Source organism: Coenobita brevimanus, chromosome 97 (assembly GCF_032717465.1).
Source record: "Coenobita brevimanus isolate Jiangsu-jjx chromosome 97, ASM3271746v2, whole genome shotgun sequence".
NCBI classification, from domain to species: Eukaryota; Metazoa; Arthropoda; class Malacostraca; order Decapoda; family Coenobitidae; genus Coenobita; species Coenobita brevimanus.
The window spans coordinates 8,040,743-8,062,101 of record NC_137050.1 but is presented as its reverse complement, the minus strand read 5'-3'; the positions used below and the strand labels follow the sequence as shown (position 1 = coordinate 8,062,101).

At 41.6% G+C, this 21,359-nt stretch overlaps 1 protein-coding gene across 1 annotated transcript in view; it reads right to left on the bottom strand.

The window, feature by feature from the left end:
* Positions 1 to 21,359, bottom strand: part of eIF3k (eukaryotic translation initiation factor 3 subunit k) — a 32,310-nt gene that overhangs the window by 9,851 nt on the left and 1,100 nt on the right. Inside the window, exons 2-3 of the mRNA XM_080283405.1 lie at positions 14,457 to 14,676; positions 12,448 to 12,549 (exon numbers count right to left, since the gene is read on the bottom strand). Of these exons, the coding sequence (XP_080139531.1) occupies positions 12,448 to 12,549; positions 14,457 to 14,676 (322 nt within the window). The remainder of the gene's footprint in view (positions 1 to 12,447; positions 12,550 to 14,456; positions 14,677 to 21,359) is intronic.

The window sequence follows — 21,359 nt, the reverse complement described above, 5'->3', positions numbered from 1 at the left end:
GTGAATCATAACCTAAGGTGAACAAAACACTTTTTGAGGTTATTCAGATTTATTTCCTATAACTCGGACAGCCTTCCACATCCTACAGAGTGAGTTAGAAGGGTTCTACTTTTTTTTTTTTTTAACTTTTTTTTTTTATATGTGGAAGGGAGAAGGAGCCAAAGGCCAGTGGTGTGCAAATTGCTCCCTCCAAGAAAAAAAACAAAAACAAGACATGAGAGAGCCAAATTCAAGATCCGTTCATTTTGAGATGCCTGGACACACTGTGTTTGAAAGACTGGAGATCGTAGGCAGTAGGAAAAACAGACAGAAGGAGACAGTTCCAGAGTTGACCTGTTGCATACACGAAGGACTGGGAGTAGCAGTTAACTCTTGCATTAGAATGTTGGACAGAAAAGGGATGAGGGTTTGTTGCTAGATGGGTGCTATGTGCCCGCTATAGCGGTGGAGGGATGCAAGCAGACAGTTCAGATGACCAGTGACCACTGAAGTAGCGACTGAAAAGAGATAAAGATATGCAACAGTGCGGTGAAGAGACAGAGGTTGAAGGGAGCCAGTAAGAGGAGGAGTTGATGAGACAAAAAGCCTTTGACTCCACCCTGTTGAGAAAAGCTGTGTGTGGGGAGCCTTCCCACACATGAGAGCTGTACTCTACACATAGGCGAATAAAGCCCATATATAGTTGATAACTGTCCAAGGGTAAAGACGGTATGGAGTTGGCTTAGCACACCCAAACTCTTGGAAGCAGATTTTACAAGAGCAGTAATACAGTAAAAGTCCTCTCATTCGGCATCTGGTCTTACGGTATTTTTGGTCTTTTGGCGGTTTTTATAAATAATCCCATTACGAAAGTTATCTGCTCTTCTGGTACATATGCTGAGCCAATTAGCACCCATGATGAGGTCTCCAGCTCATCGCTGGTACTGTGTGCCCATAGTTGCCAATTTGACGCTGTTGGTGCTGGATCTAGCGTTTTTCATAATAATTTGGCACCAATAAATATTAGATTTTCTTCTATAACTAGCATGTTTTGAAGTCCAATTTACCGCGAATATTTAAACAGTTCACCTGTAGCTTGGTGCATTTTAAAGCTGAGCTTAGCGCTTTTAAAGATTTCTGCTTGCCAACACTGCATGTGGCCTTGCCCATCATGACTCGTGAGTGCCTGGCTTTGTGAGCGTGACCTTTCAAAAGTTTGGAACCTTTGTCATGCTATTTACAGTGTACACCTGCAAGCACTAATTTCTCCCCCCCTAGTAACCGGAGTCGTGGCCAGTGAGTGACCAGGCGATCAAACAGCCCACACTCACCGCCACTACCCCAGCCCCAGTGTAAGTGTTGTTGGATAGATGTGGAACGGCCAAAGCTGGTGATGTTAAAATGTGTCATGATTGTTTTTATAGACAATCAGAACCAGTAGGAGTAAGTATATAAAGGTATTTAATGAGTAATACTGTGCTGTTACCCACAACATATGAGAAAGGCATGAAAATGAATGAAGACCTACAATGTATTATGTGTTATTGACTATATACTTACATTCTGTATTATTTATGATTGAATGTGGGTCAATCGTATATATAATGATATTGTGTCCGTTTTGACAAGAGGTTGGCACATTTTTGTTAAGGCAGAGAGTTTGTGGTTCATCAGTGCCGATCCCTGAGTTTGGCCTTTCCACATTCATCCAACAACGCTTACACTGGGGTTGGGGAAGGGGCGGTGGGTATGGGGTGTTCGATCACCTGGTTGTTGCGGCTCCAGCTATCAGAGGGGAGGGGAGGGGGGAAACTAGTGCTTTCGGGTGAACATACGTAAATACACCTAGGTAAAGGTAAGTTCATATGTATTTTATCATTAAACACATTAAATATACCGGTAAGTTGTTTATTAAATATTTAGTGCTAGACACTGTGATTGCATTGGGGTGACCGACCATGACTGCTAGATACTTTCTGGCAGGTTTTCCCGGTCATTCGGTAGTTTCTGCTCTTCTGGCAACTGCCTGGTCCCGAAGATGCCAAATGAGAGGACTTTTACTGTACAGCATGTTCTTTCTAAGACAAATCCCGATAGAATGAAACTCCAGGTTCATTTAAAATGATGAAGGATTGAGCAGGCTATTGTTAAAAATTAGTGGGTACTCCTGTGGGAGATTTTGTCGGGTTGATAGACGTAAGAACTGAGTCTGGGATGCATTAAAAAAAAAAGGTTATTTTTACCCCAATCAGAGACATGAGCCAAGTCAGACACCATACCTCATTCTAATTAAACTGGCCAGGCATGTATGGCAACAGCCGCAACACTGTTCCCCCCGAGATTCTGATTGGCTGGAGGTGTTTGTTCGATTTTGTTGTTGCTTAAACCGATACTCTCTTTATAATCAGATGTGATACTGAGTTTGTCGACAATACAATCGTCAAAAGCAATATGAAATCCGTTATATACTTAGCAACAATGAATTTCTTGTAGCAAGATAGAGATTTGCGTCAACAGAGTATTATGATAGTCCAAGTCAAGGTCAGCATTCGAACAATTCCTTTACATCTCCGGCACTCTGTAATATAACAGAAAATTAAGGAAACCTGCTTAAACTGAGCATTGGTATAACACATTTAAATTATAAGATCAGTCTGCACTCTTAAATCGTGCCACAACTCTGAATAATTAAAAATTTTAATGAAAAGACGAACTTCCTTCCTCCCCGCAGAACTCGTCATTTCATCAGAGTTTTTAATTATTCAGAGTTGTGGCATGATTTAAGAGTGCAGACTGATCTTATAATTTAAATGTGTTATACCAATGCTCAGTTTAAGCAGGTTTCCTTAATTTTCTGTTATATTACAGAGTGCCGGAGATGTAAAGGAATTGTTCGAATGCTGACCTTGACTTGGACTATCATAATACTCTGTTGACGCATATCTATACCTTGCTACGAGAAATTCATTATTGTTAAGTATACAACGGATTTCATATTGCTTTTGACGATTGTATTGTCGACAAACTCAGTATCACATCTGATAATAAAAAGAGTACCGGTTTAAGCAACAACGAAATCGAACAAACACCTCCAGCCAATCAGAATCTTGGGGGGAACAGTGTTGCCATACATGCCTGGCCAGATTAATTGGTATGAGGTATAGGTGTGCCATTGCCTCATCCCTTGTTTGGTGAAGTAACTGCTGAGATGAACGGTGCGGGTGTGAATGGAAAGGTGAAGTGTGGAGTCATCAGCATATGAGTGGACAGGGTTAGATGCACAGCCTAGAAGGTCACTGATGAATAAAAGGAAGAGAGTTGGAGATAAGACAGAGCCCTGAGGAACACCACTCTTGATGGCTCTTGGGGAATAACAGTGGCCGTCTACAACAGCAAATACAGAATGACCAGAAAGAAAAGCTAGAGATGAAGGCACAAATGGAAGGATAGAACCCATATGAGGCAGTTTGGAAATTAAAGATTCATGCCAGACTCGAAAAGCCTTTGAGATGCCAAATGCAATGGCAAAGCTTTTGCCATAGTCCCAAAAAGGAGGATGACCAGGAGTCTGAAAGGTAGGTGTGAAGATCACCAATGAAGCATCCCTGGCGGAATCCATACTGACGATCAGAAAGAAGGCTGTGATAAGAAAGATGCTTATTTTTATTTTTTTTTTTTTTTTAAGAATAGAGTCAAAAACTTTTGAAATACAGGATGATAAAGCAACTGGATGATAGTTAGTGGACCGGGAATGGTCACCCTTCTTTGGGGCAGGCTGAATGAGAGCAAACTTCCATCAAGAAAGAAAGGTGCAAGTTGACAGCTGAAGGTAAAAGAGTTGACCTATGCAGGGTGTAAGCACAGATGCACAGTTCTTGAGGACAACATGAGGGACCCCATCGGGCCCAAATCCCTTGTTTACCTGTATTTCCGTAGTTATGATATACAGGAAATGAGTACGCTTGTGGGGTTCTGTCTACGTGTCTCAACCGGTCAAATTTTGCCTTTGGACTTGATGATCTATCTGTTCAGGCTACTCCACAGGTCAATGCATCGGTATGGAAAACTGTATTTCTTGATATCCTTCGAACAACTTGTCATTTTCAATCTCTCTCCATGTCCTCTTGTTGCTCCCCCATTCCATACAAACAGATCTTCTCTGTCAATTTTGTCTGCTCCCATCAAGGCCCTGAACACTGTAATCATATCACCCCCTCTCTTTTTTCTTCTAAGGAAGGCAGACCCAGCTTTTCTAGTCTTTCTATGTACAAAAGACCTGCCAGGCTGGAGACCATCTTGCCTGCTGTTCTTTGCATTCTCTTGATTTTGTTTGTATCTTTCTTTTTATGTGGGGACCACACCACTGCCCCATATTATAACCTGGGGCGGATCATAGCCACTATCAATTTTTTCATCATCTCCACATCCATGTACTGAAATGCAACTCTTATGTTTGTTAAGACTTATGTGTCTTCCTGACAATCTCGTTAATGTATTTTTCGGGTGACAAATTATCCTGGACCAACACTTCTAGGTCCTTCTCTTCTCTCACCTCACTTTTGTGATTGTTTCCTTTCCCATCGAATAATTCAGTGATGGCCTCTTGGTACTTTTATGCATTTCCGATATTTTGCATTCATTTCATTTCCCATGCCCGGCTGCATCCATAAATCCTGTCCAGATCCTGCTGCAGCATTTTACAATCCTCTTCAACTTCTACTTTCCTCATGAATTTTGCAATGTCTGCAAACAGACTTGCATAACTGTTCATTCCATCCACCATATCGTTTACATAAATCAGTTACATTAAGGGCGCCACCACCGAGCCCTGTGGGACTCCACTTGTTACTTCCCTCCACCCTGACATCCTGTCCTTTATTACTGTCCTCACATGTTGGTCTCTCATCCACTCCAAGAGGTTCCCCTTCGGTCCACCTATGTGCTCAAATTTCCTCATTAGTTGCTTATGGGATCCAGTAGGTCATCCACACCAAGAGGCTCCCCTTCGGTCCACCTATGTGCTCAAATTTCCTCATTAGTTGCTTATGGGATTCAGTAGGTCCCCATAGTACGCGAGTATGTGGGCAGCAGAGGACGTTGCATACTAGGAATTCGCGTACTCCGAATACATAAACTTATGGAAAAAATTACATATTGGTAGCACTCCCCCTTCATGGGCAACCCTTGAGACTCCTTTCAGACCTAAGTAGGCCATATTACCTAAGATAAAGTAAACCAACAAGATTATGGCTTTCCTAAAAACTAAACCAACAAGAATATGGCTGCTCACCTTAACCCAAGAGGTCAACAGGCTTAATGGAGGTAAAAAGGGGATCCAAGGCAGGGTGAGGCACCTAGCGTGTGTTTCAGGAGAATTCGCCGTCAAGTCCATTCGCCATCACAACAGTAACAGGACAATTCACTGTCATTAATGAAGTCAGCTATGGGTGATGCTAGAATATGTATTCAAATGCAACTACAGCGTGGAAGAAACAAGTTAATTATTGTCTGATGGCGAATTAACTTGATGGCGAATTTTCTCAGAACCCTAGCATGCACCTGCACCAGCTGCCACACCACTCTCATGACCAGCACTTTTAACACTTTCACTAGCTAATGCACTCACTTCATTCATAAACCCTTCAAAGTGAAGTCATCACTTCCTCCACTCACAACTGACAGTGTTTGATGTTCTTGAATTCTTCCTTGAATTTATCTAGGGCACACAGTACCCGGCTGAGCTCCATCATCAACAAGTCACCACTCTCCATCACCAGTGATTGGCGCTTCTTGGGGTGGCAATGTCACGTGCTTGGGGTAAACCCTGGATTTGGGCCACTATTCACTACCGTCTTGCCTACAACGAGTTCAATTTGCGCACTATTTAAAAATGCACTAAAATTCAGAAAAAAATAGGCCCTCGCGTACAATGAGGATCGCATACTCAGAACTCGCGTACTGTGGGTAACTTCTGTACCTTGTCAAAGGTTTTCTCCAGATTTAAGTACACACACTGTGTGTGTGTGTGTGTGTGTGTGTGTGTGCGTGTGCGCGCTAGATGCCCTTATTCATCGTGCCAAATTTAAGTATTGTGTTGTTCAATCAGTACATGGATGGGGTAATAAAAGAGGTACAAGGTAGGGTAGTGGATGTTGGAGTGGCCCTGGTGAGAGAGGGTAGTGTCTGGAAACTCCCTGTACTGTTGTCTGCATATGATACTGTGTTGTTGAGTGAAGACGAAGGGGAGCTGCAGGGCTTGGTGGATGAGTATGGGAGAGTGTGTAAGAAACGGAATCTAAAGGTGAATGTAGAGAAGAGTAAAGTGATGGTCTTTGAGAGAGGTGAAGTCAGTGAATGTACAGCAAGGATGGATGGTGAGGAAATGGCAAATGTGAGTACGATTAAGTACTTGGGTAGTGTGATGAGTAAGGATGGAGGTTTGGAGGGTGAAGTGCTTGAAAGGGTACAACAGGGAAGAAAGGTTGCTGGCTCCTTGAAAGCAGTGATAAGAAACAGGGAAGTGAGCATGGAAGTGAAAAAGTTACTACATGACAGTATTGTGATATCAACTCTAACGTATGGAAGACAAGTCAAGAGTGAGAACAGTGGAAATGAGTTATTTAAGAGGAGCCTGTGGAGTCACATGGAGAGACAGGCTGACAAATGAGGATATAAAGGAGTGTTGTGGTGTGGATGTGGATGTGATAGGAAGCATTAGGAGGAATACACTGAGGTGGTTTGGCCATGTGGAGAGGGTGGAAGGTAAAAGACTGACAAAGAGAGTGTACTGTATGTGAGTGAGGTGGAGGGGAGGAGAGGGAGGGGGAGGCCGAGGAGGAGATGGAGGGATGGGGCGGAGAGGTATATGAGAGAGGGGTGTGTGAGTTGGGAGCATGGCAGTGAAATGGCGACTGACAGGGCGACGTGGAGGTGATTTGTTTGTGGCCACCCTGAACGGGATTGAGGCGTCTGGCAATAGCTAGATAGATAGTTTGCCTATAAGTGCTGACAACATTCTAGGGATTCTTGTGCCTTGAATTAGTCTGATCAGATCTAAATAATTTTCTCCATAAGGTTTATTATTTGTCCAGTACAGACTTAGTCTAGTAAGGCAATGTTTTATGATTTAATTACCATACTGGATGTGACACCACTGTATATACCCATGCCCACGCAAACACACACACACACACACACGGATCAGGGACTAGCACCTGCCACGAACACAAGGAAGATAAGCATTTTCATGTAGCTGTGTGTAATGCATAGGATGTGAATGGTAAATCCATGAGAAGTGGTGAATGTGTTCAAGAGTGTAAGGTATGTTATGATGTGGCTGTGTGAAACAGATACAGGTATAGTTGCATGTGAAGTGTGTGAGGCAGTGTATGAGTGCATGTGGATGATATATGGAAGTGACTGCTCTGTTGATGAATGGTAATAAAAAGGTGGGTTTGAGAAATAGCTAGATGGGATGACAGGACAGATGCACAAGAGTTTGTGCTTGTGGTGGGTGATATGAATGGGAAAGCTGACACCAGTCCTATGGATAATGGAATGGGTTGTTGCAGCATACCAAGGGAGGATAATAATGGAAGGTGACTGATGGATGGATATCAGGAAAGGAGGTTATGCATTACTGATTCACATTACAAGCACAAGGAAAGAAAAATAAACATTATTTGGAGAGACTGGAGAGAATGCTTATGGGAGCTGACTGATGACATGCTTGTAGAAAGAAGATGCATTGGAGTGATGATAATATGAGAGCAGTGAGAGGATGATGTGGATTACCTGAGTATATGACTGTGGTATACAAGGGAAAACTGGAGGGAGCCTGGCAGATGGAGAGGGACTGCAGAAATCAGGGTGAAAGACTTCAAGTGGAAAAGATGGGAAATGAAGTAGTATCAAATGAATACCAGTTCAGGTAGTGGCGTTAAAGTCAATGAACTGGGAGGAAATGGATAAGAAAAACTCATGATATACATAGAGAAAGCATTTGGTTAGGAATATTAATCCTGTGGTATCATGCTGAGAGATCAGCAACTACTGGTAGGTCACATTATATGTGCGTTCAGAGGCAATTCAGACTCAGCTTTGGTCATACAAGCTTCCAAGCCCCACGAATCTGATGATATGAGAAACATTTAGAAACGAGAGGAAAATTTGCCTTTTACGGTATGCGTTGCTGACATAATTATTATTATTCAGGGTTACTACATCTCATGTTTAGAAGCTGTGCTCAGCCACTAGTCAGAGTTTGGGGTTTGTAGACATGGATGTAATTTCAGTGGCATTTCTTGGGGATGTTTATGCTTCCATTACAGTAGATATGCATTAGTACAGGTCATATGTTAAGGCTGTATGCATGTTTTAGTTGTAGCTAAAGTTTATTACCAGCCGCGACAGCAAAGCTGGTACAGTATTGTTTTCGATATGCCAGTCTGTCTGTGCATCTGTTAGCACGACAACTTTGTAACCGCTCAAGACATCATCACAAAATTTTATAGGTGTGCAGCAGGGAAGAAAATCTCCTACGAGTTCGAAACTGGTAAAAGCATTCGCGCAATAAGCAGATTTTCATAAACCTAACTACACCTAACATTAGGACCCTCCCAAACAAGGTATATTACCTTACATCCTTAGAGAAAATGCACTTGTAGTGCATAGTATGCCTAGTACACAGCAGTGTCAACAATTTCTCTCTCACCTTTAGGGCACAATATCTATACAAAAAAGCAGCCTGACAGTTGAATGCAAGCCAAATCTAATGTTATCACTAAGTAAACTGTGCTCATTTGTACAACACAGCTCTTATGCTGGGCACCTCCTGCAAGAAATTTTGGGCAATTATTTACGAAACGGGCGCACTGATTCCACCTATATTATAATCCATCCATCCATCATCCAATCATACGTTGCCCCATGAGGAGCGTAGAAGCCCGGGGCTAGGCAGTTGGTCCCGTCATTTAAAATGAGAGTGACCAGCCTCACTCATCCCTAAGTGGCATTACATGAGCAATTAACCCAACCACCCCCTGGACATAAACCTTCACTGGCTCAATCCGACTGGAGTGCAATAATTACCCACTAAACCACCAGGCACCAAAATTTGGTTATATGGTTACCACCCAGCGTAGTAAATGGTTTCCTGGTGTACAGGAAACCATTTGGCTTGTCGCTCAGTGTAGAGTCACCCACAGGCAGAAGGAAGAGGAAAGAATGAAGGAAAGAAAGACAGAAAAGGGGGTGTAAAGTTGCCCATAGGCAGAAGGACAAGGAAAGAATAAAGAGAAGAGGATGGAAGGAAAGAAGGATGGAGGAGAGGAAAGGGCAGACACCCGACAGCAGCACTACATCGAGTGAGTGGATGGTTAGCGCTCATTATCTCAAGGTAAGTAATTCTGGTAAAGATGCAACACACACAGTTAACTACAGAGTTGTGACTGCAGGAAGTAATTGGGAAAAGACAAAATTGACCTATTTTGTGGTATTTAAGGAAGCGACCAGACCGCCCACATTTATCGTTAATCTCCCCATCTACCCGCGCTGTTCACCAACCATCGCTTTGACTGGACGTGTCAATGCATCAAACATACTCAAATATGTGCAACAGGAGACATTGGAGTCAAAGCTATGGAAAACTTAGCGATTTAGCCAAACCTAACGTAACCGAATCTAACTTGACCAAAGCTAATTGGGGGGTTTTGCCTCCCCAACCCACTATACTTTTAACCTAACCTAATCCACCCTAACTAAACCTAACTCCCCCCGAATTTGGGATTGCCACAAAATATTACACTGAAGATCCCAAACCCATAAAGGCAAAATGCAACTCGGTAAAAAAATCTATCTATCTATAGCCCGACGCCCTAATCCTGCAAAGGGTGGCCGCAGACAAAACGCCTCCAAGTCACTCTGTCACCCACCATTTGACTCCCCTCCCCCCAACTCACCCCCCCTCCCTCATATACCTCTCAACTCCATCCCTCCACCTCATCCTCGGTCTACCCCTCCCTCTCCCTCCCTCCACCTCACCTACATACACCCTCTTAGTCAGTCTTTCATTCTCCATTCTCTCCACATGTCCAAACCACCTCAGTGTATTTCTCCTAATCTTTTCAACCACATCCACATCTACCCCACAACGTTCCTTCACTTCTTCATTCGTCAACCTGTCCCTCCACGTCACTCCACATGCTCCTCTCAAGTAACTCATTTCCACTGCTCTCACTCTTGACTTGTTCCCCTCTTGCAAGGTCACGCCTCGCTTCCATACGTCAGGGTAGGGATCACAATACTATCATGCAGTGACTTCTTAACTTCCATACGCACCTCCCTATTTCTCATCACTGCTTTCAGTGTACCAACAACCTTTCTTCCCTGCTGTACCCTTTCACGTACTTCATCCCCCAAAGTTCCATCCTTACTCATCACACTACCCAAGTACTTGAATGTACTCACATTCTCCATATCCTCACCATCCAACCTCACTGCACACTCTGTGACTTCATTCCTCTCAAACACCATAACTTTACTTTTGTTTACATTAACTTTCAGCTTCCTCCTCCTACACACTGTCCCAAATTCATTCACCAAACCTTGCAACTCCCATTCATCTTCACTCAACAATACTGTATCATCAGCAAACAGCAACACCGGAAGCTTCCAAATCTCACCCTCATTCATTAGGGCCACCCCCACATCCACTGCCCTACCTTGTACCTCCTTAACAACCCCATCCATATATATATTAAACAGCCATGGAGACATTACACACCCCTGTTTCAGTCCCACATTGAGATCAAAGAACTCACTCAGCTCACCATCCACTCGCACCGTAGCCCTAGCTCCCTCGTACATACTCTTCACAGCACTTAACAATTTCCCCTCCACTCCATATATTCTTAATACCTTCCACATACCTTGCCTATCTATTCTGTCATAAGCTTTCTCCAAGTCCATGAAGGCAGCATACACTTTCCTTCCCTTCTCTAGATACTTCTCCACTAAACATCTTAGAACAAATATCTGATCTACACACCCTTTTCCCTTCCTAAATCCCCCTTGTTCTTCTCCAACTAAATAAAAATAAAAATAAAAAAAAGTTAATATGCAGGAGGATAAAGAGCAGCTGCAGCCAGAAGCAACTCCTGGAATGCCACTTCTTGCAGTCTGTTGTGTCCTTGATAAGCAAATGGCTATGTATTAAAGGAAGCAGTTGATGTAAACCACTGCAAATAACAGTTTCACCAAAGTCATGGTACATCCTGTACACACCATTTGGAAATCGCACCCAGAGTAAAATGTGTGCTCACAGCATCTGACATCCAGCGATGGACATGGCAATGTCGGAGGAATATTTACGAATTCAAAATCCTAAATGACAGCCTTCAGGGTAAGTAAAAATCCCCCGTAGGTATAGTAATCCAGGAGAGGTGCCAATTACCCTGTGAAAGACTCCTTTCAACAGAAAATATGGAAAGGTCACGCCCATTTGGTAAAAAAAAATTACCAACTTTGTTTTTCACCCTTCTGATAGCATTTCAGACATTAATAAAAATGCTATGAACACAAGAAAAAATCGAGAAACAAGCAAATACCTTGTTATATAAAATTCTCCTTTCCAACTACCAAACACTCTAATAACTGATGTGGGTTTTGATTTTTCATTTTGCTGATTGTAGGCCAAATGCTTCCAGAGTAACCTGTCTTCTCATATTAAAATTCATACCATATATTAAAAGACTATAAAAATTTTTTATATCGGCAATAACTGCAAAATGCAGCTTTAAGTTAAATATGTTTTGTTCCATGACTGTAGGTTGAAAGCGCATGTGCACACACACACATGCATGCAAAGATGCATGCATACACACATATATGTGTTTCCATGCATGTGTACAGTACATCCTACGTAATACTCTAAACTTTTTGGCTTATTCAAAAATAAAAAAAGCTAAGTTCATCATTAATATGATTTTCAGTACATTCTTCAAAGAGTGAAAGAGCTTGATTATACCATATCATTTATAAAGGCTTCATCATGCTTGAATGCATTGGACTTGGTCACCTAATGGCAGAGCTCCAAGCTGCTTCATTTCCGGCAGCCTCGTTATTGAGCCCCTTATCCTTGAAGTCACACTCTATGACCTCACCCCAGGTCTTTTCTCATCTGCCTCTGGCAACCCTACTTCCAATGTTCACACTTCTCACTCTCTGCACCCAACTGTCATCCTTTATATGCTCAACATGCTTAAACAATCTCAATCTACCCATCCTCATCATGGCACCAATATATTCAAGTCCCATCCTTCCTCTCAACTCTTCAATCACAATCCTAGCCCCTTAGACATCATATTCAAGGATACCCTATACATCCATATAATCACTGTAACTTCTGAATATATAAGCCTATGAACATCTGAATAAATGACTAATGAAATAAACATGTATTTGACTCACCAAATCTGCATATTGATGTTTATCTTCCCAGAAGGTGCGGAACTGACACATTTCCAGCAGATCATGGAGGTACATTATGCGCTTGATGTTGTTGTCCTCCATCTAAATAATGAACAATTCTTGCTATATCATGCAAAACACACATAAATCTGCAATTTATAATATGACACAAAACACAGTATAGTACATCAGTCTTGGCTCTGTGCTCTTTGGACTGCACTGAATTTATAAAACTCATACTTGAAGCGATATACTGTTAGTGATGGCAGTTATATAATTTATCTACACTAAGTAGTAAACAAATGCTCTCAGTAATTAAAAGTCTATCTATCTATCTATCTATCTATTGCCAGACACCACAATCCCACAAAGGGTGGCCATTTGACACTGAGTTAGCTGTTTTACAGAGAGGGGCACCAACCCTCCACCAACCCACTTGTTGACACGTAGGGAGCACGTATGGTTTGGTTATATGGTTACCACCCAGCGTTGTAAATGGTTTCTTGACTTACAGGAAACATTGGGATAAAGATAAAATCTGAGTCGTATAAAGGATCACATACTGTTATTTATCTACTGTCAATTCTCCATCTGAAAAGCAACATTTCTTCCCCTCAGTCATCCACAATACAGGAAATAAATACACATTACTACTTAGCAACTCAAATTCAGAAACCTACATCAGCTGATGACAATGATCAAAGTCAAAATATTTTATTTAGCCAAGGAATAGTACAATTATCAATAAATATATTTTCTTAGATGGAAACATGGCTGAGCCCTTTAAGAGTGATCACTCTCCTTAAAGGGACCCTAAATTAACACTTTTGGATATATGTTTAGTTTTTAAGGCTAACATATAATCCCAAGCATAATGGTAAGTACATTATTTACAATTAAATATGGCTATTAAATTTCTTAATAATATTCAATTAATAATGTAATAAGAAGACAAAGGGAAGAAAGGACTATAAAATTAATCATAATTGTAAAAATAATGTTAATAATGATAATAATAACAACAATAATACAATAATAATAATCCGTCCGTCCATCATCCAGTCCTATGTTGCCCCATGAGGAGCGTAGGAGCCCGGGGCTAGGCAAGTTGGTCCTGACATTTAAAATGAGAGTGACCAGCCTCACTCATCCCTGAGTGGCATTATGTGAGCAATAAACCCCAACCACCCCTTGGATATAAACCTTCACCAGCTCCATCCGATTGGAGCGCCATAATTAACCACTAAACCATAATAATAATAATAATAATAATAATAATAATAATAATAATAATAATAATGTGATATTACAAACAATTACAAACTTCTGCTTCCTGGGAACCAAACCTGACCATGGATGTGATATCACAAGCACCAATTACAATCAAGCTGGTGTCGGAGAAGGATGCCTTCATGCCATGGTACCATTATAAACAGGCAGCTGTAGTGGTTACAGAACTGTCCCTCAACTCTCCCCATCTCCCAGAGGAGGGTGATGGACTACAGATGAAAGGCAACTTCAATCTTTAGTCCACTGGGTTCACATTCAGATGAACCTGGGCGTACAACTATTAATACTACTATTACAAACATTTGCCTGCCCTGAAAGCCAAGTCTGAAAATGAATTACTTTTGTCTGAAGGTGGGAAATGACTCTCCTTTGTGCTGTGCAGGTCCATCATATATGCCAGTAATAGCTACCCACACAAAAGTGACTCCAGTGAGCTCATATGCTACAAAAATGTCCTCATGTGATCACTACTTAAGGAAAGATATACAGAGAGGACGGGGATAAAAGCAGGAAGGTGTAATTTTGTACGAAGTATAAAGTATTGGGAGGTGGAAGAGAGGTAAAAAAAATAAATAAAAAATTAATAACAGAATCATTTTGCTCCAAGTTATGACAAACAGTAGTCAGTAAATGTTGTTCTGTTTATATGGAAAAAAAAAAAAAAAAAAAAAAAAAAAAAAAACTCTGACAAATTCTGTCCAGAAAAATGATTAACAAACCTGATCCTGGCCAAGAAGACACTTGCAAAGAACAAAGTCAGTGTGTGGGAGATTGGTGAGAGCCTTCATAAGGATATGACATGCCACTGTGCTCTGGTAAGTACCAGGGTTGAACTGGTAAAGCTTCAGCAGTGCCAAGTTTGCCTCCAAATCGTAAGTATTCTCCCGTGCTTGTAGCTCCACATACCGCTCTAGTGTAGCAATGTTTTCTGGGTTGTACCTGCAGGCATAAAACATGGTACAGTATAATCATCTGACCAAAGATTCCGTTTTCATTTTATATTTTTAAAAAGATGAATAAGAAGACTTGCCTCTAAAATCAACACAATTTAACATCAGTACTTTCCACTGGCTCTAGCTGGAAAGTGAAAAGATCTAAATCCCTACTGCATAAATTTTGCATGTATCATGACAAAGCACTTACACTTAGGGTGTATCTTCACAATTCATGGGCTAAGATCACCAGGAATGCCAGTGCCATATCATGTGAAGTCCTTCTTATTTCTGGCAAAAATCAACATCAAATGAACCATAAAAAAAACTAGGCTATCAGATAATCACACTTTCAGTTCAGAAAAAACAAAAAATTATGGGCGAACTTGTGGTAGGACGGGGCGCTCACCATCCACTCACTCAATGTAGTGCTGCTCTCAGGTGTCTGCCCTTTCCTCTCCTCCATCCATCCACTTCTGTCTTTCTTTCCTTCATTCTTTCCTCGTCCTTCTGCCTACGGGTGACTTTACACTCCCTCTTCTGTCTTTCTTTCCTTCATTCTTTCCTCTTCCTTTTGTCTGTGGGTGACTCTACTCAGAGTGACAAGCCAAATGGCTTCCTGTTCACCAGGAAACCATTTACTACACTGGGTGGTAGCCATATGACCAAATTGTGGCGCCTGGTGGTTTAGTGGGTAATTAAGGTGCTCCAGTCGGATTGAGCCGGTGACGGTTTATATCCAGGGGATGGTTGGGGTTTATTGCTCACGTAATGCCATTCAGGGATGAGTGAGGCTGGTCACTCTCATCTTAAATGTCCCGGGCTCCTATGCTCCTCATGGGGCAACATAGGATTGGATGATGGATGAATGGATCAGCAAATCTTGAACATAACCTCAACACAATATCTCCATGTAAGGTGTACAGGAAACCATTTGGCTTGTCACTCAGCGTAGAGTCACCCACAGGCAGAAGGAAGAGTAAAGAATGAAGGAAAGAAAGACAGAAGAAGGAGTGTAAAGTTACCCGTAGGCAGAAGGACAAGGAAAGAATGAAGGAAAGAAAGACAGAAGAGGATAGAAGGAAAGAAGGTTGGAGGAGAGGAAAGGGCAGACACCCGACAGCAGCACTACATTGAGTGAGTGGATGGTGTGTGCCACATGACAGTATTGTGATACCAACTCCTATGTATGGAAATGAAGCTTGGACGTTGTTGGAGGGACACAAGCAAAAGTGAAAGCAGTGGAAATGAGTTATTTGAGAGGAGCCTGTGGAGGCACATGGAGAGACAGACTGACAAATGAGGATGTGAAGGAGCATTGTGGTGTGGATGTGGATGTGACAGGAAGCATTAGGAGAAACACACTGAGGTGGTTTGGCCATGTGGAAAGAATGAAGAGAGACTGATGAAGAGAGTATGTGAGTGAGGTGGCGGGGAAGAGAGGGAGGGGAAGGCAAAGGATGAGATGGAGGGATGGAGTGGAGGTATGTGAGAGAGGGGGGTGTGAATTGGGAGCAGGGCAGTGAAATGGCGGGGGACAGGGTGACGTGGAGATGATTTGTTTGTGGCCACCCCGTATAAGGGATTAAGGTGTCTGGCAATAGATAGATAGATAGATTTCATTTCCCATATCCCAACTGAAGGTCACGTTAGGGAAGGTTATGTTGGGTTAGGTTTGGTTAAATTGTTGGGTACAGTTAGGCTAGGTTAGGTTAAGTTCAGTTAAATTGTTAGGCTAATTAAGCTTATGTTCTCGTGGGTTAGAATACAGTACGTTACTTTGTTAGGTGATAGTGATTGATGTACATTTAGGTCATATAAGCTATGGACAGATTATGTTACACAGGGCTAGATTAGAATATATTTCGTTAGGTTAAGTTATTGTCTCTTTGTGTAAGCTGTGGAAATTCTCAATTATCATGAATCAAGATGGTGTACTAAAAGACGCCCAGGACACCAAGCCACAAACAACAGCTGCTTCCACAATTATGCAGAGGATTCAAACAAGATCTGATACAGCAGAATGGAGTAAAAAAATAAATAAATACATAAAAAAAAAACGAGTGGGTGGGAGATACATTTAAAGGAACGTCGCAGTTAAGGGGTTAACAAGAAACATTCATATACCACCCCAGAAATAATGAGAAAAATATAACAGACAATCAGGAAGAAAAACTAATTTGGTAAGGTGCTTGAACTGCTTAACCCCTAAATGGCTGATGGCATCGAATGACGTTTTACCGAAGCATGGCCAGTGACATCAATGCAGGGCGACCTGTAAAAAACTGTGAACAATTTTGGAAGGGGAACGAAGGTCTGGGAGATGTCGACACAGATCTACTCCAGTCTCCAAACCATTCAGGTGCTCGGTACAATCTTGTAAATCAGTCATGAGTGGATGTCCATCTTTTGCTCCCCTCAAGGGAAAGTGTATGCAAGAATAAGACAGCAAGAAAGCCAAGAACAGGAAGAAAGTGTGTTTCCCAGACAATGACTGCTTATCAATGTTTGCTTCTGACCTGGGAAGGGTGGGGAAAGATATAGGCATCCCTGGCACTCCCTCACTCTCCCCACTCTACAACCCCCAACACTACAGCGTAAAAGGTAAGTTGTTTTTTCCTTTACTCATTTGTTTCATTATTTCTTTTACTGTAGTTTTTTCTTTTCTTTTTTTTTGTATTTGTAGGAAAAATATTCATTTTCCTTGTTTACTGTACCTACAGCTACAACATAAAGTACATCATCCCCTTACCCCGCCTTCCCCAGCTCACCGTTCTAATCTCTATCTATCTATCTATCTATTGCCAGACGCCATAATCCCGTAAGGGGTGGCCATTTGACTTTGAGTTATTTGTTTTACGGGGAGGGGCACTAACCCTCCACCAACCCACTTGTTGACATCTCTAGCCTTATCATTTTAACCACCAAAGTTGTCCCTACACAGTTGCATCCATTATTTTTCTCTTCTTTCCTAAACCACCCAGAGTTAAAAAAACAACTCCATACAGGAATAAACATTATCAACATAAAAAAAGGGGGAAAACATTCATATTTATATTTTTATTTATAATTACCGTACATACAGGTATATCCCAAGATATGATACCTGGCTTCGTAATGGGGGTAGAAATAACACTATATCCAGCCTAACAATGGCCAAATACCGGTTTATTTATTTATTGTTTTTTACCAATTTTAATGATATTTTACACTTAAATTTTGTGTTTAGGTTGATTTATAAATTGTTATTAGACTTACATTATTGTGTTTTAGTCAAAGGTCGGATGAGCATTGTCATTTTGGGGTACAGTTTACTTTCTGAACTTTTCCAGACTTATATTTGACGATTTTCAAATTTTACTTTTGGGTTTAGATGAGTTATAAACTGCTTTTAGGCTTAGTTTAGCTTGTTTTAAAGCTACCTGGGGGGAAGCCCAAGGCTCAAAAAAGCATCCCTATACTTTACATGTTAAATCTACTCCGCCTAGCGATGGGTTTTTACTTAACCAATTGCATCGTTAAATTGGGGTATACAGGCAAGTCGCCTAATTCGTGTATCTGTAAGATGCAGATTTGTAATCCGCGGTACTTTGCCCAACCAGACCCTATTTATTTTATTCTGCAGAAAAAACTCAAAAAATGCGGTTCCTAGATTCCAAAGTGGCTCATTTCCGAGGAGATTTATAATACCCAGGCATCCATGATGTACTGCGCGGCTGCTAGCCAATCACAGACAACCTAGACCCAGCAGCCAATCACAGCACAGCCCTGGTGGCAAGTGTGCACACTACAGCCGCCATGTTTTGTTTACCTCCTGTCCTGCCAACTGCCAACTATGTGTGTTCCCCCGTGAGTTCTGAGTGCTACCTGGCCCTTTTTTTTTTTTTTTTTTGTCAAGGTTACCTCTACCTGGGTTGTTATGGATGGTCCCAACCCCCCAAGGTGACGTCGACCCAGCTGGGGTCCAAGAAGAAGGCTTCTCTCAGTTATTGGCAGCGTTTGGACATTATTCATCGAGTAGAGAAAGGAGAGAAATTTGCACACTTGGCCAGGAAGTATGGCCTGAACGAGTATTCAGCAAGTACAGCCTCTTAATTATTGTTTATTCCCACTTAATTATTGTTTATTTACATTAAATACATGCATTGAATATTTCTAAGATTGTCTGTTTGTGTTAGCTGTTGGCTAGTTAGGTGTATGTAGGGTGCTGTAGGGGGGTTCCACGAAGGTCCAGACTAAATATCCTTTTTTCCCATTGGCTCTTAACTTTGTAAACTGCGGAATTCATAATCCACAGGTAGGTACTAGTCTCTGATTGCCGCGGATTAGGCAGCTTGACTGAACTTGCATACTGTATTATGTCTATCTATAGCCTGACGCCCTAATCCCGCAAAGGGTGGCCGCAGACAAAACGCCTCCAAGTTGCTCTGTCACCCACCATTTGACTACCCTCCCCTCCCTCATATACCTCTCAACTCCATCCCTCCACCTCATCCTCGGTCTACCTCTCCCTCTCCCTCCCTCCACCTCACCTACATACACCCTCTTAGTCAGTCTTTCATTCTCCATTCTCTTCACATGTCCAAACCACCTCAGTGTATTTCTCCTAATCTTCTCAACCACATCCACATCCACCCCACAGCGTTCCTTCACTTCTTCATTCGTCAGCCTGTCCCTCCACGTCACTCCACATGCTCCTCTCAAGTAACTCATTTCCACTGCTCTCACTCTTGACTTATGTACAACACTGAATTTGTTCATCTTACAAATTTCTTGTTTTACACAAGCATTTCAGCAAAATATGAGGTGTTCTCGTGGTGAATATATGGATGTGAAACCTTCCCTTCCCTTCACACTTATTCCCTAGTGCGAAGTGCTAACTGCGGGTTGTATCGAATTTTGGTCACTGCGGTTCAAGCCTGTACAGTACTGTACACACAAAGCAGGACCCTTCTCTGGCTAGAGTCTAAAAATACCATCTCTTGCCTCTCTCTGGACACAAACTAAACCACCCAGAAAACAGAAATATTTCAATACTTGCAAAAAAAAAAAAAAAAAAAAAAGTGAAAAAATTTAACAATAATTATTCTTTTCTTATGAAACTTCCCACATTCTGTACTGATTTTGTTTGTAATACACACACCTAGTCATTTCAAACCATTTCAGCACCAATGAAATATTTTTGGGTGACAATATGGATATTTTTTAGTGCGATGCTTTATCACTCCTCTGGTTAGTTTTCACCAGTATGTATGCAGTCATTTGATGAGATTTTTATCACTTCATTGCAAAGCACAGGATGAGTTTGGGAAGCTAAAAATTGTATTGGTAGGTGCGCCAGATGTCTTATCAATTTGATGGAAAAAAATTATATATATATGATTTTTGAAAATTGAAAAAATTGTGCCCGTGTTGTATGCATGGAGTAACTTAAGCAGGAAATTACCGTTCCCTTCTCTATTTAGCCTAAATAACCAAACCGAAACTAACCTAATCCTTGATCAATCTAACCTACATGAACCTAAAATAAACGGTCAAATTTAACACATTGCCCTCATCCAATTTTCGACTTTTCGTTAACATTTTCTAGTAGAATTGGTAATTCTAAGAATCTTTTCTTCTATGACATTTCTCTCACATATTGATTATAAACGAGTTTAACACGATTTACTTCCGCCAATCACAATCACAGATAGGTGATACTTTTTCGTACTTTTACCCACTTCACTGACAACAAAAGTGGCTAACTCTCCTTATACTTTACGCAGTTCTAAGCATTTTTTCTACTATGACACTTCTGTCTTAAATCAACCGTTGATGAGTTGTGCAATTTATTACACTTATTATTTTCTATGGTCGAGAGGTTTTCCCTGCCATGGTCGAACAGTTGTGTGTGTTCGTTGGTGCGTGTTATGTGCGTGGGTGGATAAAGTGCATGCGTGGCACATGAATCAGCCAATCACAAAGTAGAATTTCAAATGCCCCACGCTAGGGCCCGCAAGATTTGAAAGTCATTTCGTCTCCATTCATGGACTGAGAAGCCTGCAAAATTTATTACTTCACTGCTATTTCACAGTTCTACCAGCAAGAAGATAAAACTGTAGCCTTTGTGCGATCGCATGGTGTTTTACCTTCAACAGAAACAAAGTACCCAAATCAAGGCAAAAGTCTCATTTTAAGTGAGGATCAGAAAGTGTTGCACTGTTCCCCGCCACCAGTTGCCGTTACAGCTACAGACGACTCTTCAGATGCAGACGAGGAACTGTAAACTGCTAGGTAAATGCATTATTTCTTATTTACACCCGGTTAGGTTAGGTTAGATGAGGTTTGGTTAATGTCATGGGGGGTCTGGGGGGTGAAGCCCCCCAGTTGGGAAGCACGGCCAGGGTTGGGAGGTCTGGGGGGCAAAGCCCCCCAGTTAGGAAACACGAACTCCCTAAGAAGCTTAAAATTATTTTCTTCCGAAGGATTTTAGTGTTTTCCGTTTGATTTTGATAACAGTTCCAGTATGAAATCACTCGCTTTTGCGTTTTTCCCCCACCCAAAACCCCGGTTTCCCACGTGTCCCCCAGTATTCTTGGGGGGAGGGGGAAAAAAAACGCAAAAAAATACGTTTCACGTGATTAACAGGCATCCAACCTGAGTGTTTTGTTGTTATTGTTGATTTCGACCGGTCCTTTCCACCGGAAG